This window comes from Micromys minutus (genome assembly GCF_963924665.1).
Source record: "Micromys minutus genome assembly, chromosome: 3".
In the NCBI taxonomy this organism is placed as follows: Eukaryota; Metazoa; Chordata; class Mammalia; order Rodentia; family Muridae; genus Micromys; species Micromys minutus.
The window spans coordinates 45,017,105-45,031,416 of NC_137972.1; the positions used below are offsets into that span (position 1 = coordinate 45,017,105).

The following is a 14,312-nucleotide window of genomic DNA, read 5'->3' on the forward strand; positions in this document are numbered from 1 at the left end:
TTCCTTTAGAAGAGATTCCTTAGAAATTATGCAAATAACTGTTGAGCAGCAATAGACTCCAAGCTGAATGTTTTATCTTGGAGGAGGCTGTGAAGACCTGACATGTAGGGGTTGGAGAGATGGTTAAGAGCAGTTAAGACCATTGGCTGCTGTGGGCTAAGGTTCTCTTCTCAGTACTCAAATGGCAGCTCACAGACATGGGGATCTGATGCCCTCTCTGGCCTGCGCAGGCACCATGCATGCACACATGCACAGACAAACCATCCCTACACATTAAAATTTGCAATAAACAAAAACCAGGTGGTGGTGGTAAGTTCTTAATCTCAGCAAGCTCTGAATTGGAGGCTAGCCTGGTCTACGGAGTGAGTTCCAGGATAGCTGTCTCTTGTGGTGAGGGTGTGTATGTGTGTGTGTGATGAGGACAACCTGGTCTACAGAGTGAGTTCCAGAACCATCAGGGCTACACAGGGAATCCCTGTCTCTGGTACGGGGAAAAGACAAGGGGGAGAGGAGGTAAATGGGTGGGGAGAACACAGGGAAAATGGGGAGGGAGGAGAGGAGTCACAGACCGTGGCTAGGATGGGATGGGACACTGGACTGACACTAGGCATATAACCGTTCACTGCTCTCTGGAAGTTCCTGAAACTTAGCAGAGTCACACAGTGCCACCTCCCTCAAGGCTATCTAAGCAGTCAGGACTGCTGAGAAGCAGGGACTTTCCTACCCATAAAGCTGCCTGTAAGTTCTGCAGTGTATTCCAGAGCACTAGCTTTCTAGGGTTGTCACAGTGCTAATGTGAGTTTTGGTAACATAGCTGCGTTTGAGTCCCCATGCTCCTATAAAGTCGCTGGTTCACCAAGGGGGACTTCAGTGGTATCCTTACTGTGTCCTATCATCAGTTCTATCTGGGGTACGTAGACATTTGGTCACATTTCCCCAAAGAGTATTACATAACAGTAACACACATACTCATTATAGAAAGCTTTGGAAACACCGACAGGCATAAGGAGAGCATTTATAACCACCATTTCATAACTGCTGCTAGCATTTGGTTTTTAAGAACTATATACAATATATGCAAGGGTGTGACTATAAGCACAGCTTAGTTTTTATTACAAAATTTTAAGCATTAACTGTGTGTGCTTGTGTGTGTGTGCGTGTGCCCATGCATACTTGTGCTTAAAGGAACATATATGTGCCACAGCCCACAGGTGGAGGTCAGAGACAACAAGCTCCTTTATCCACTTATCTGTCTCCCTGGGCCTACATTTTTATCTAAGCTGGAAGGAGACAGTTTTTATAACTTGTTTATGCCCTTTACAAATACATTTCAATAAAAGAAAAGAAATCAAGAAAGTGCATCAAAGAGATCTTTTCCAGTCTGGGATTTGTTTCTAAGGACAGCATGTGGTTAGCAACTTTTCTGTTTGAAGGCTAAGGACACGGTTCAATTTCTAGGTCTGCTGTTTGCTGTGCTATCTAGAGCAAAAGCATTCACCTTCTCCACGCTGGCGATGCCCCTCTGGAAGATGGACACAGTGACAGTACTGGATGTCTGCGGCCTTTGTCTTTCTTACCAGCAACTATTTTCAGAAGGTTCAGGGAAAATCATATTTTAAGGGATCTGCTCTTCAGTTATCAGCCCATGAGGTTTGAGCCAAAGCCTCTTACCCTCACATCTGCATGCACATGTCCCAAAGGTGGTCGTCAGAAGGTGCAGATGCCTGCGACTTAGGGGCACAAGCCCAGATCTGCTGGTTCCATAGGCGGAGAGCACCTAAGAATGCCATTCAGACAAAGCTGAGTGACAGAGGCCTGATGGCCTTGGTCACGCCTGTAACTGGACTTTTATCTCCTCTGCAGCCTCGTTTTGAGGCAGTGGTTTTCTGTTCATGGTGAAGCCATTCTGTGCATAGGCTAAGACACCTACTGCTTGCTGGTGAAGATGTTCTGACTTACCCAGTAACTGGGGTGACCTTTCAGGTGACATGGAGATTCAGTGAAGTAATGCTCCGTATAACATGCTTAGCACCTGTCATGGTTATCTCTGCTGTCAACCCTGGGGAGAAGGAACCTTGGACTGACCTGTGGGCTTATTTCTGGATTAATGATTGATGTTGGAGAGCCCACTCCCCCCTACTGTGGAGAGGGAAAGCAGACTGAGAAAACTCTGAAGCTCAAGCCAGCCGGCCGCGTTTCTCCTTGGCCTCTGCGTCAGTTCCTGACTCCAGTTTCCTGCCTTAGTTTCCCTTGATGATGGGCTGTGACCTATAACCTAAACAAACTCTTTCCTCCCCAAGAGGTGTGGACAGTGTTTTATCACAACAAAATAAAACAAACCAGTAACCACACATGAGTGCTGCCCCCACCCTCCTTCTTTCCCTCCTTCCCTCTCCCTCTCTCTTTTTCTCTCCCCTTCTTTCTCTCCATCCCTCCTTCCTTCTCTCCCTCCCTCGATTGCTAGTGCCAGGATTACAGGTATGTGCCAGCCTTCCTGGCTCAGTCAGTACCATCCCTAAAGTAGTGACTAAGTAGTCATCATCATCATGATTGTAACTAAATTTTATCTTTATCAGACTTCTGTAATCATGCTCAAACCACCAGGCTTGGAGGCAGCTCAGAAACAAAACAAAACAACAACAACAACAACAACAAAATACAAGGTCTAATTTGCTGCCAACCAAATTAAAGGGTGGGCACACTTTATAAAATTCTCAGACAATGACCTGGGTTTCCACCAGCCCATTCTCTCTTCCGATAAGGAAATCTATTTCTTGAATGTGTATGACTCTGGGGTCATTAGTCAGACCTTAAAATTCTCAGAAAAAAAAATGAGAGTAAGAAAATGGAGCACAAGGGTTTTCACCCACCACAGTCATGACTCTGAGGAGCTCTGCCATGGACAGAATCAAGTACAGAGTCTCCGGAGCACACTGCTCAATTCTCAGGAAACGTGTGGCCACACCCTTCTTTCTTAAGACTAAATCCACTGGTTCTGTGCTCTTGAAGAGACAGCAAAATTCTAGTTGGCCAAGATACCAGGTCTGGGACTCCCCAGCAGTCAACCTAGAGGCTTTGCCTCCTGTGCTCTGTCAGCTGTTAGTCACTCTGGGAGACAGGGTCATGTGTCCATTCATAGGGAAGGCAAGACTCGGTGTCCTCATGTTCGAACTCCTCCCCCTTCCAATAAAGCCTGCTCAAATGTGCCTCTGTGCCCTCTCTAGCACCCACAGTTCCTTGTGCCACATGCCCTATGGCCCTTCATTTGCACCGTCTCATCTCACCAGTGAGCTTTCAAGAGAACCAAGGAATTCTGAAGATCAACTGTACTCGCGGTGATAGTTCTCAGTGACTCTGTGGGGGACCGTGAGTCAGCCCTGGACCAGATGTTTTACCTCCATCCTTATCTGACTTCTCTGGGTCTTGGTTTCCACATCCATAGAAGGAAGTCATATTTTTATTATATATTCTTTTATGTCTTGTAGAAGATGTGAGTCCTGTATTAAACAATATGCATTTCTGCCTGAAGATTACAATATTTCGTGTACTAACAGTCACATCATTATGTAAAAGTCACGTTTAGACACACAAACACTCTACTGGTACAAAATCAGGGGTTCTCAGCAGGGGGTCTATGATGGTTACTTTGCTGTCAGTTGACTGGAAACACACATCTGGGAATGTCTATGAGCCTATTACTAGAAAGGTTTAAATGAAGTGCGAAGACTTGCCCATGAATGCAGGGCGGGCATCATCCCTTGGGCTGGGGGCTGGGGCTGAATAAAAAGGACAAAGAAAACTGAGCACCAGCCAAGATTCACCCTTACCTAGTCAAGGTACAGTTTTACGTCTTTTGTCACTACAACAAGGAAAGTGACCAATAAGAAATCAAGTCAAGACAACTCCTCTCCCCCCCCCCCCCCCGCCCAAGGGTAGTTTTCAGAACTTCATAATCTAAAAATTAGCCAAATTCTTGGAAATATTCTGAAGAAATATAAAATGAACTTTATCAATAATAAAATTTTTATCTTTTGTTAATTTTTACATTGGGATGAAATACAGGTACTGTAAATGTTTGCTTATTAAATTGTAGATGAAAATAAGAAGAAAAAGAAAACTCTTATCAAATTTCCTTCCCAAGAATCTTGTCTGTGTATGTGTGTGGAGGAAGTGCTAATTTGTGCAGTGTAGACTGAATCTAGTAAAGGCATTAAGAGCAGGTGCTGAGAGTCTGAGTTAGTTGTGTTTAATCAAGCCAAACTAGATTCGGAGAACAGAGGGAGCTCCTGGGTTCTGGATCTAGAAAAGGCTGGAACAGTGCTGTAGGTAGAAGGCGGAGCTGACCTTGGAGCTGACCTTGGGACCACCATCAGCCTGATCCAGTGCTTCTGTGCTGCCCCACAGCCTGGCATTTCCACCCCATGTGGGTTCCCATCCTCTCTCAATGCTGCTCAGATTCCTCAGTGGACCTGAGGTCACCTACCTCTAAATCACCCACAGCTTAGGATGCAATGAAGCATACAAAGTGGACGCTACGGAACAGCAGATGTGTACCCCTGAAACCTCTGTCTTAATCAACGGCTCCATGATTTCGGTTAAAAAAAAATCTAGTTCAGCCAGATGCAGCCCCAGCATGTGTGACAGGAGGAACCCAGGCTGGATGGACCTTAAGACCTGTTCATTCAGAGACTTGACAAGGTTCTCAAGGTACCTAGGAGGGTTAATATAGGTTGTCAGCAGGGCAGGATGTACGATCACTATGGAAACAAACATCTGTGTATATCTGTAATGTACTTTCGAGGCTAACTGAAGGGCAAAGACCCACCCTATGTGTAGGAGGCACCATTCCACAGTCTGAATCAAAAGGACAAGATGAGCCAAGCACCGTCTTTCATCTCTCTGCTTCTGGACTGTGGTTGCTATAGTATCTTCTGTCTCAGGCTCTTACTGCAGTGACTTCCCCACCAGGATGGACTGAATCCTCAAACTGTAAGGCAAACTCAACACTTTCTTCCTTAAGCTGCCTGTGTCAGGCAGGTAACTAATATGGCCCCTTATTCCTTTTCTTTCTCTACTGCCCCAAATGAAGCTTTCACTCTACAGTCGATTTCCTCGGGAGCAGCTGGGAAGACTCCTCTGGTTAGATCCAGAAGATAAGAGTCATCTATTCAATGTTCTAAGTTGATTCCTTTGGGTAAATAACTGTAGCTAGAGAAATGAATGTTGATGTGCTTAGTCCTGGATATGCAAAGCTTACAGATCGGAAAGAACAGGTTGTCCTGTGGGCTTAAGCCATCTGTCCCTTGGTGCTGTGGTTCACAAAAGAGTTGTGGAGGTACTGGGAAAATGGAGGTCAAATGCCAAGTATAATCTACCATACACACTCCCCAGGGATGAGGCTTGCTTAGCTTGTATCAGTTGACTGAGCTGATCTAAATCTAACCCTCCATCCTTTCCTTCTCCTTTCCTCCAAGTTACAGGCATTCAAATCAAGCAGAGCTAATGGTATTCAAGAGGAGCTCTGGAGAAACTGAAGCCCCCCTCTCCTGCACATGGGAGGGAAAGAAGCAGGAAAGATCCATGAAAGTTAGATATGGAGACATCAGACGGAACACATGTTTAGCTGAATGTAGACATTGATGTTTCTATATGGAAAGACTTAAGAGGTATGCAAATACATAGAAAAGTATACACACATACATATATTCATTTTGCTCTGTTGGCTTTGAAGGCCTATAAGAAATAACATCCCAGCAAACATGTCTAGTGTTAGTAGACTCTTAGTTACAAGTACTGTTTCTGTTCCCTCCCCCAACACACACAAGTTACCAGAGCTCCTTGAGAAAAAAAGCCGATATAATGACTGTGCAGGATGAGCCTGGAGCATTTTATATAGTACCAGAGAGTAAAGAAGCACCCAACCCCCAGCCAAACTACAAATAAAACCAGGCTTATCTGTGGCTGAGCCAGAGAGTGCTTGCCTATTATGTGTGAGATTCCAGGCTTGATGCTGAACACAAAGCCAAACCAAAAATGCATTAAGGGAACACACGAAGTCAATCGGCCACAATGGGAAGTTTTCACAACAGAACAGCCATGCTGAGGCACAACATAAAACCTGGAGATGCTTGTGTCTAGACCGATAGGAACTACAAGAAATTGGCAGGTAAAGAATCAGAAGAGATTCCAATCTCCCAGTGGGAGGACCTCAAATAAGTTAATACTGCAGCCTCAAAGACCAGAGCAGAAATCCCACCGCAGCCAGGAGGCCAGGTCCAAATTCGTATTAGTAATTGTGAATATTTTTGTTTGTTGGTTTGCTTTGCTTTTGGTTTCTGTGCGGCCCAGAACTGTCCACTTAGAAAAGACTGCCCTTAAACTCACAGAGATCCACCCATCTCTGCCTCCTCAGTGCAGGCAAAAAAACGTGTGTGTACGGCTGTATACAGCATCGTAAACCTATAGTCATATATAGATAGAGGTCTGATATATGGAGACAGTTTCTCTTCTAGAGCTTCATAACTCAGAAGCCAGATGATCAGAAAACACTTTACAGATTATGATGAAACTTTCCCAAGACAACCCACCGATGATCTTCCAAACTGCCCAGATCCTTATATTTCTATAGCAAAACCCAAAACCCGTCAGAAACGGGCAGTCTGAGAAAGTACTGTAGAGACCAGTCTGAAAGGACCACAGCATACAACAAAGTCCGCTGTCTGAGGCCCTCTATGTTAGTTTCCACTGCTATAAAGAGACACCATGACCACAACAGCTCTTACAAAGGAAAACATTTTACTAGGACTGGCTACAGTTCCAGAGGTCCGTCAATTATCGTCATGGTGAGAAGCTTGGTGGCATGCAGTCAGACATGGTGCTGGAGAAGGAGCTCAGAGTTCTACATCTTGATCCACAGGCAACAGAAGAGAACTGAGGCACTGGGCCTAGCTTGAGCTTCTCAGACTTCGAAGCCCATCCCTTAGTCAGGGACCTCTTCCAGGAAAGCCAGACCTCCTAATAGTGCTACTCCCTGTGGCCAATGGGAACTTTTTTTTCAACCCATCACACCCTGGAACAGGGAATCTAAATGAACATTAATAATAATATCTCAGAGTGACTTCATTAGTGCCGTTGAGCCCTAGCAGAGGAGGATCTTACTGGTCACAGAGGCTGGGCACTCTCTGGGACAAGTACCCATAAATACTCATGGGTACCCACCACAGAGGTCATCTGTGTCTCAGCTGTCTGACACAGGCAGTGCACCTGAGATGGGAGGGTACAAGTCAAACACGATGCTCACTCGGCTTTGGATGAGACTGGCTGGGATGAGCTAGGAGCTCCAAAGGGGTGTGGAGTCTGTACATCTGACAGCTTGGAAGGTGGCTCTGTGAATAAAACATTGGGACACAGATCCAGAAGAGATGAGGACCCTGCTGCCTGAGGATGAAAACGGGGAAGAAGGCCCAGTGACGGAAGGGAGGAGAGAAAGATGGGACAGAGGATGAAGCTGAACTGATAGAGGGAAAAGGTCAACCGCCACATAGAGAAGTTAAAGTTTATTCGTTTGTTTGTGGAGGGGGGGGATATGCACATGTATGAGGGTCAGAGGACAACTTTGGGGTTTTCTACCTTGCTGAGTAAGGGTCTCCCTTGTTGCTTCTGATGATGTGTTGCATGCTGCAGGTTAGCTAGTCCTCAAGCTTCTGGTCAATTTTGTGTCCACCTTTCATCTTACCACAGGAATGCTAGGACTGACTATATTTTATGTCAATCCTGAAGATTTAATTCAGGTCATCAGCCTTTCAAGGAACAAACTTCATGCTTTTACAGCAGCTTGGCCTATCTCTCCTACACAAGGAAATAAATTTTATTCTTAATGTAATGGGACACACACACATACCACACATGCACACACATCACACACAGAAACACACACACACACAAGACAGCTTTAAGCCCAAATAGTGACCTGCTTTGGTCTAAGTTGTTCAAGATTATTTCAACAGCTGTATGGAAAATGAACTGTAGAAGGCGCTAGAGTAAACCCACTCAAACCAGGGTAGGCTACTGCAGCATCCAAAGACAGTATTTGTGGCAAAACCAATAAGACTGGTTTAGGCAGCTGTGCACGCTTTCGAGTCAAAAACAAAAACAAAAAGCTGAGCTCTGTGGTCGACAAGATGTCTTAGCATGTAAAGGTGCTTGCCACCAAGCCTGACAAACTGAGTTCATTTCCTGGGACCTACATAGTGGAAGGAAAGAACTGAGTCTGGAAAATTGTCCTCAGCCTACCTACCACTTGTACACTAGAGCACATGCACATGAATGTTCTCTCTCTCTCTCTCTCACTCTCTCTCTCTCTCTCTCTCTCTCTCTCTCTCTCTCTCTCTCACACACACACACACACACACACACACACAGAGGAGCATTAAGACTCAAGCTACACAACGTCATAGATGTTTACTCAAGACCTTGAAATCTTGACTGTCCTCTAAGGCCACCATCTAATTCCAAGAGGGCCACAGATAGATTCTGCTACATGACATCATCCCTGTTTATTGAGACCTTTGTTCAGGCATGAACCCTCTGACAGACTCCTCTCCTAGATCAAAGGGAACGGCAGGAAACCGGTGATGAGCAAGGATGCGTTTCCTCTCTCTGGGGTGGCTGGGGAGGCCAAGTGCAGCCAGCTTCTCTATTGTCTCCGCCTCCCGGCAAATCCCAGGAGGGTGGAGACTTCATCCTACATGGCACAGCAAATGCTTGGCAGTCCATGTGCCAGAAACATTTGCCCAACAACTGTGGAGTGTATTGACAGAGGCATACCACGGGACAAGGAGGATGCTTAAGTCTTTCTCAGAAACCACAATTTAGGGGCTGGCTGGATGATTCAAGCGGCAGGGAACTTGCTGCTAAACCCAACAGCTTGAGTTCAATCTCAGAACCAACAATGGTAGAAGAACCAGCTCCTGCAAGTTATCATCTGAACGAATATACACTATGACACAAGCTCGCACACAGATACTCACAAAAGTAGTTTTTTTTCCTGAAAGAAGCCGTATTTTAAGAGAAAACAGGCTAGCTCAGAAGAGAAAGGATACAGTTCAGGAGGAGGTCTGAGTCTGACAGATCAGACTGACAGCAATCAGGAAGATGGGCTATTGCGGGGCTAATCTTGCACATGACACATGGTTACACACTTGCAGATGAACTGATCACCACAAGATCATCACGTCAGAGCTGGACAGGATCTCACGAACCTTGGGATAAATCTGTTCATTTTTATAAATGAATGAAAGGAGATGAAAATGGCTTGGGAACAGAACCCAGTTTGCTGCGTTCTTCTTTTCCCTTCTTAGTATTTGTGTGTGCATATGTGTGTGATTGTGTGTAACAGTGCACCAACATGTGTGTGCTACACTGCATTGTGCGCTTGCATGGAAGATCAAGCTTAGGGGTCTGTCCGTGCCTTCTGAAAAGGCTGAGTCAGGTGTGTAAGATTGCAGGGGCCTCCCATCTCAACTGAGGAAGGCTGAGGTGTAGATCTTGCTGCGTCCAGTTGTACCTGAGTTCTGGGGATCCAAACTCGGGTGCTCACACCTGCACACCAACCACCTCACCAACACAACCATCCTTCAACCTTCTTTATAGTGCTGATCCCCAGTTACATTAAATGCCTTTTTCCACATATGGGCTCAAAGAGTTTTCTGAGGCAAAATGGAAATGCAGTCTTCTAAAGCCTGACATCTATTCACAAAGAAAACTCTTATTTTAGAATTTAGCTTCTTTTTCTTTTCTTCTTTTGTAAACTTCTCTTATCATTTACTGAAGATGAGGCAGCTTCACTATGTTCCCTTTTTCATACGGCTGCCAGGAAGCTCAGAGCTAAATTTAGCACTTAATCTTTCAGTAACAGTGGTCTCAATTTACTACTCCACCCCATGGCCTTCTTATACAACCATTTTAATGACTTTATTGCATATGTATTTTTTACTATGGTCACCTCAAATTCTTTTTGGAAGCGAGTCAGGTATAAATAATCACTAAACCAAAGCAGGGGGAGAATTTTTTTTCTCCTGGGCTCTACAGTGATGGCTACTTCCAGGATGGTTTCCATTTTGAGATGCACTCATGACTGGAAAGCCCTGCTCTCACCCCAGGGCTTCATGTTTATACAGAAGGAAGCCACCCCAGGACAGATTGCGTGCAAATGGCTGGTTCTAAAATTGTAGGGTCTGCCTGGTAACCAGGCAAGCCCATGGAAAATTAGCTGAAAATGAAAACAAGATGTGGAAGAAGGCTTCGTTCTCCTCACTGACGTGGCAGAACTTTTCTTCACTTAGCAGGGCCCTCAGGAGACCAGCCTGGGCTCTGTGTGGTCAGCAGGTGGCCGGCTGGGTCCCATCCACCCTCAAGCTTTCTGCCAACCATGGCCACAAATTTGACCTTCATCATGCAGGAGAAATGAGCTCAGGCAGCCTCCCATCTCCTCTGGATTCTAGCCACGTAAAAAGATTAAGCAAGGAGGCTTTCTCTTCCCTCCCTACATGGAATTCCTTCTCAACCACAAAAATTTCACCCAGGCAGAATCTGAAAAGCAATAAAGGAGTCGGTGGGGAATCTCCCCTCCTGCTCCTTTTGCATTTAAAATCTTGAGTTACCCTTGCTGTGGAGGTAGCAAAAGAAAAATAAAAACACCCCAGAAAATGTGAACTGTTTATGTATTTGAGTCTGAGATGCCCACTGGCAGATTTTGGATTTTTTTTTTTTTTATTCTTAGCAGAGTTTGTGAAGCAGTTCTTTATTCCTGTGGCGTTGGACATCATTTCCATGATCATCCAAAAGATATGTTCAAAAGAAAAATGGCTCCCAGGGTCTTGTTTCCTGTGGCAATATACCTTCTCAGCAGCACCCATTGGGATTCTATTCATGATCCCTTGCAAGTCAGAGCCAATTTGTTCAGATCGAGACAAGAGGATGCTGCCCCAATGTTCCCAGCACCTTGAAGAATGAGAGACACAGCCAAGAATTCATGATGCTTCTTTCGGGAAAAAAACCTGAGTGCGGTGACGAATTGCAGGCAAGACTGTTGCCTGACAGCAGCTCAGAAGGTTCTCTCCAGTCCCAGGCTGCTGGGGTATCATTAGTCTCATCTAGCTCTTACCTGTGAGCCCTGCAGTTCTTCTGATCCACAGTTTTATACCTCAGTTAATACTAATGGTGCATGGTGGAGCGGCTCTCCCAGGCCAATGAGTCCTCAGAGCAAAGCTGAAGGATGAGGAGATGGCTCCATGGATAAAGAGCATGCAGGGCCAAGGAGTTCAGTTCCCCAAGCAACTTCTGAGATTGTGGCTCTGGGGAGGTGGGCACAGGAGGGTTTGCTGGCAGCCAAATCTGCAAGCTCTGTGTTCATCGAGAGACCATGTCTCAGGACACTAAGGTGGCCAGAACTGAGGTAGACACCGGTCTCAACCCCTGGTGTTCACATGTGCAAACGCCTGTGCACATACATTGTGCAAAGGAGGGAGGTGACGGCATAGGTTGTTGACTCTGCTCCTTTGTTTTAAGATTCCAGGACCTGAGAATCTACATTGAAGCATGTGCACAAGATGCTGAAGCGCAGGTCTATTATCGGGAACTATGTGGACCACTATCAAAGAGTTCCTGTGTGGATGCAGTGATAGCTATTTTTACATGGTGATGTTGGCACTGTTTGTGTTCGGTGGTGCCGGTTCCTATTATCTTAAACATCACCATGAACTTGTCCCTTCAGTCTGGAATAATCTACTGTAAGTAAGAACCCCAACAAACTGGAAGGGGAAACCCCTTCTATTAATTATACAACAGAAAATAGCCTGATTGTCAAAGGTGCATACTCAGAACTTGTCAAGAATTCTAATAACTTGAAGGTCTTAAGTTGGAGGAAGCAAGATGTGTCAGTGGGTAAAGATGCCTACTGCCAAGCCGGAGGACCTGATACCCATTCCCGGGTACCTACCAGATGGAAGGAGAAACCCGACTTCTGACCTCCACACATGCCTCCAATAACATACACACAAAATAAATAATAAATTTTTTAAAAGACTTAAATTTCCGGGGTATTTTCTCCCCTTACATATCCATCTCTGCATTTATTACAAGAAGAGAGAGAAAAGCTGACCCAGCTAATTCTTAAGGTTTCGTGTTTCTGTTAACTACAGTTAAAAAAAAAAAAAAAAAAAAAAAAAAAACGCCCAGACTTCGTCATTATGGTCAAAAAGAATTCAACTTGTTCCAAGTAATTTGGGAGCCCAGCAAATGTAGTTGCAAAGCAGTTAGAAGGAGCAGAGGAAACAGAGTCTGTGGGATTGTTCAAAACTCCAGCAGAACAAAGGAGAATCCTCAACCTGCGGACATCTGGTAACAACAGGACCAAAGATAAAACGCTGCGATGAAAGGTAGCCGCGTGGACCGCCTCGTGAGGGGAGAGGGCAGGGTCGAAGGTTAAGAAGCTTTCCCAGCGGGAGCCTTTGGCGGCCCAGCAGTTTCCAGACAGAAACCAGGAAACCCAAAGTCTGCTTCTCCCGTGCCACGCTCCACTCCTTCCAAGAAGCAAACTTCTTTCTAACCAACTAGAGCCAGACGCCTACGAGCAGCACCCGGGTACCCGAGCTTGCACGAAACGCAAACCAGTCCTGGCTCAACCTCTAACGTCTCCAACTCCATCAAGATCTACGTTTTCGCTCCGAATTCTCCCGTGAAACAAGAGAATGAGCTCAAGTTGCCTGTAGATGGCTTTTGAAAAATTAAACAAAGAGCACATGTTAGCAAGAACACAACCAGACGTTTCGCCCTGACCACTTGCGACCCCCTAATCTACAAGCCACTTTCCCTGACACTTCTTCGAGGAGGTGCATGAGTGTCACCAGGGTGGTCTGAGTGTTTGGCAGGGTGGGAAGAGGTAGAGAGTGGGTGAAACTTGGAATCTGCCTCTCCATCCAGCCAGCCCCAAGTCGCCCTTGAACTTGGCCCCGGCGCTGGAAGCGAGACACAGGTCCTCTGATGGGAGGGATCCAGGCTGCCACGACTCACCTCGCCAACTTCTCCAGGCTGGCGGCGCGCGGGCGGCCCGCTCGGGGGCGCAGACGCGGGGGCCGGCGTTTGGGGAAGCGCCGGCCAGCGGCTCCGGGGAAGGCGCGGGGCTCCGGGGAAAGCGTGGGGACTGGCGCGTGGCGGCGCTGAGGGGAAGCCTCGGGGCGCGCGGGGAACCCAGGGGGCTCTGGGTCCCGGCGGACGCGCAAGGACAGCAGCGCCAGAAGCAGCACGGCCAGCGCGAGCAGGAGCAGCGCTGCCGCTTTGCTGCGGAGCTTCATGGTGCCGCACGGCGGCCCCGGGGCGGCGTGGACCCTCTGCGCATCGCTGCCCGCGGCGGCGCAGCGTCCAGGCCGGCTCGCCCGGGACTGGGGTCGAAGCTGGCGGAGGCGGAGGTGGACTGGGAAGAGGAGGAGGGGGAGGAGAAGAGAAGCAGGGGGAGGACTGGGAGGAGGCGTGAGCTGACTCGGGTGGAGCAGCCCTCCTTACCGTACTGTGTGGAGTAGCGGCCCTGCAGCCCACCACCGGTACCCAGGCGTGCAGAGCTCAGATAGAGCAGGCTCACTCCATCTTCAGTTCGTCCACTCGAGTACTCATACTCGCCCATAGACTCAGACTCATTCTTCAGTCCACCCAGTTATCCTCAGACTGTCTCTCCAACTCAAGCATGCATTCACTCACTGAAGACCCACTCTCCCACCCACTCTCCCATTGTACCCACTCAGCCACTCCACTCAGTTCCGTACTGAGTTTGTTTACTCCATGCGTATTCCTATTATTGGTTTCATCCATCTGTCCCGCAGGCTTGGGCTACAACCCAGTCAGTTCTCAAAAAGAACTGCACAATGTGAGGCTCAAAGTGGGGACCCGGTGGAAATTATGGTAACGAATACAACAAAATTGTTTATCATACACACACCCATGGCCATGAGCACTTCGATTTCCTTGTGGCATAGACTTGAGATCGAGAGATAACATCACAATCCAGTGTTAAGGATGGACTCTTCAGAGATGCTGTCACCAGATCCAGGTCAGAACTGCGCAGCTGTTTTCCTACAGCATCTCAGAATCTGAAACAGTAGGACATTCTTTTCTACTCTGCATGAACTGACAGTTCTATTAACTCTCTCTGTGGCACATCTGTTGAACAAAAAACCACCAGTGACCACACTGTTCTAGAGGACTGCATGTTGTCTTATAACTCATCTAAAACTTAATTACATCATAAATCATTCGGTTAG

The 14,312-nt window shown here is 46.8% G+C and overlaps 2 protein-coding genes across 2 annotated transcripts in view; one reads left to right on the plus strand and one right to left on the minus strand.

Moving 5' to 3' along the window:
• Positions 1–13,352, minus strand: part of GXYLT2 (glucoside xylosyltransferase 2) — a gene marked incomplete at both ends in the record, with an annotated part of 83,000 nt that extends 69,648 nt beyond the window's left edge. Inside the window, one exon of the mRNA XM_080914583.1 lies at positions 13,072–13,352. Coding sequence (XP_080770709.1) covers positions 13,072–13,352 — 281 coding nt within the window. The remainder of the gene's footprint in view (positions 1–13,071) is intronic.
• SHQ1 (SHQ1, H/ACA ribonucleoprotein assembly factor) overlaps positions 13,351–14,312 on the plus strand; it is a gene marked incomplete at its 5' end in the record, with an annotated part of 122,571 nt that continues 121,609 nt past the window's right edge. Inside the window, 2 exons of the mRNA XM_080914430.1 lie at positions 13,351–13,466; positions 13,875–13,953. Of these exons, the coding sequence (XP_080770556.1) occupies positions 13,351–13,466; positions 13,875–13,953 (195 nt within the window). The remainder of the gene's footprint in view (positions 13,467–13,874; positions 13,954–14,312) is intronic.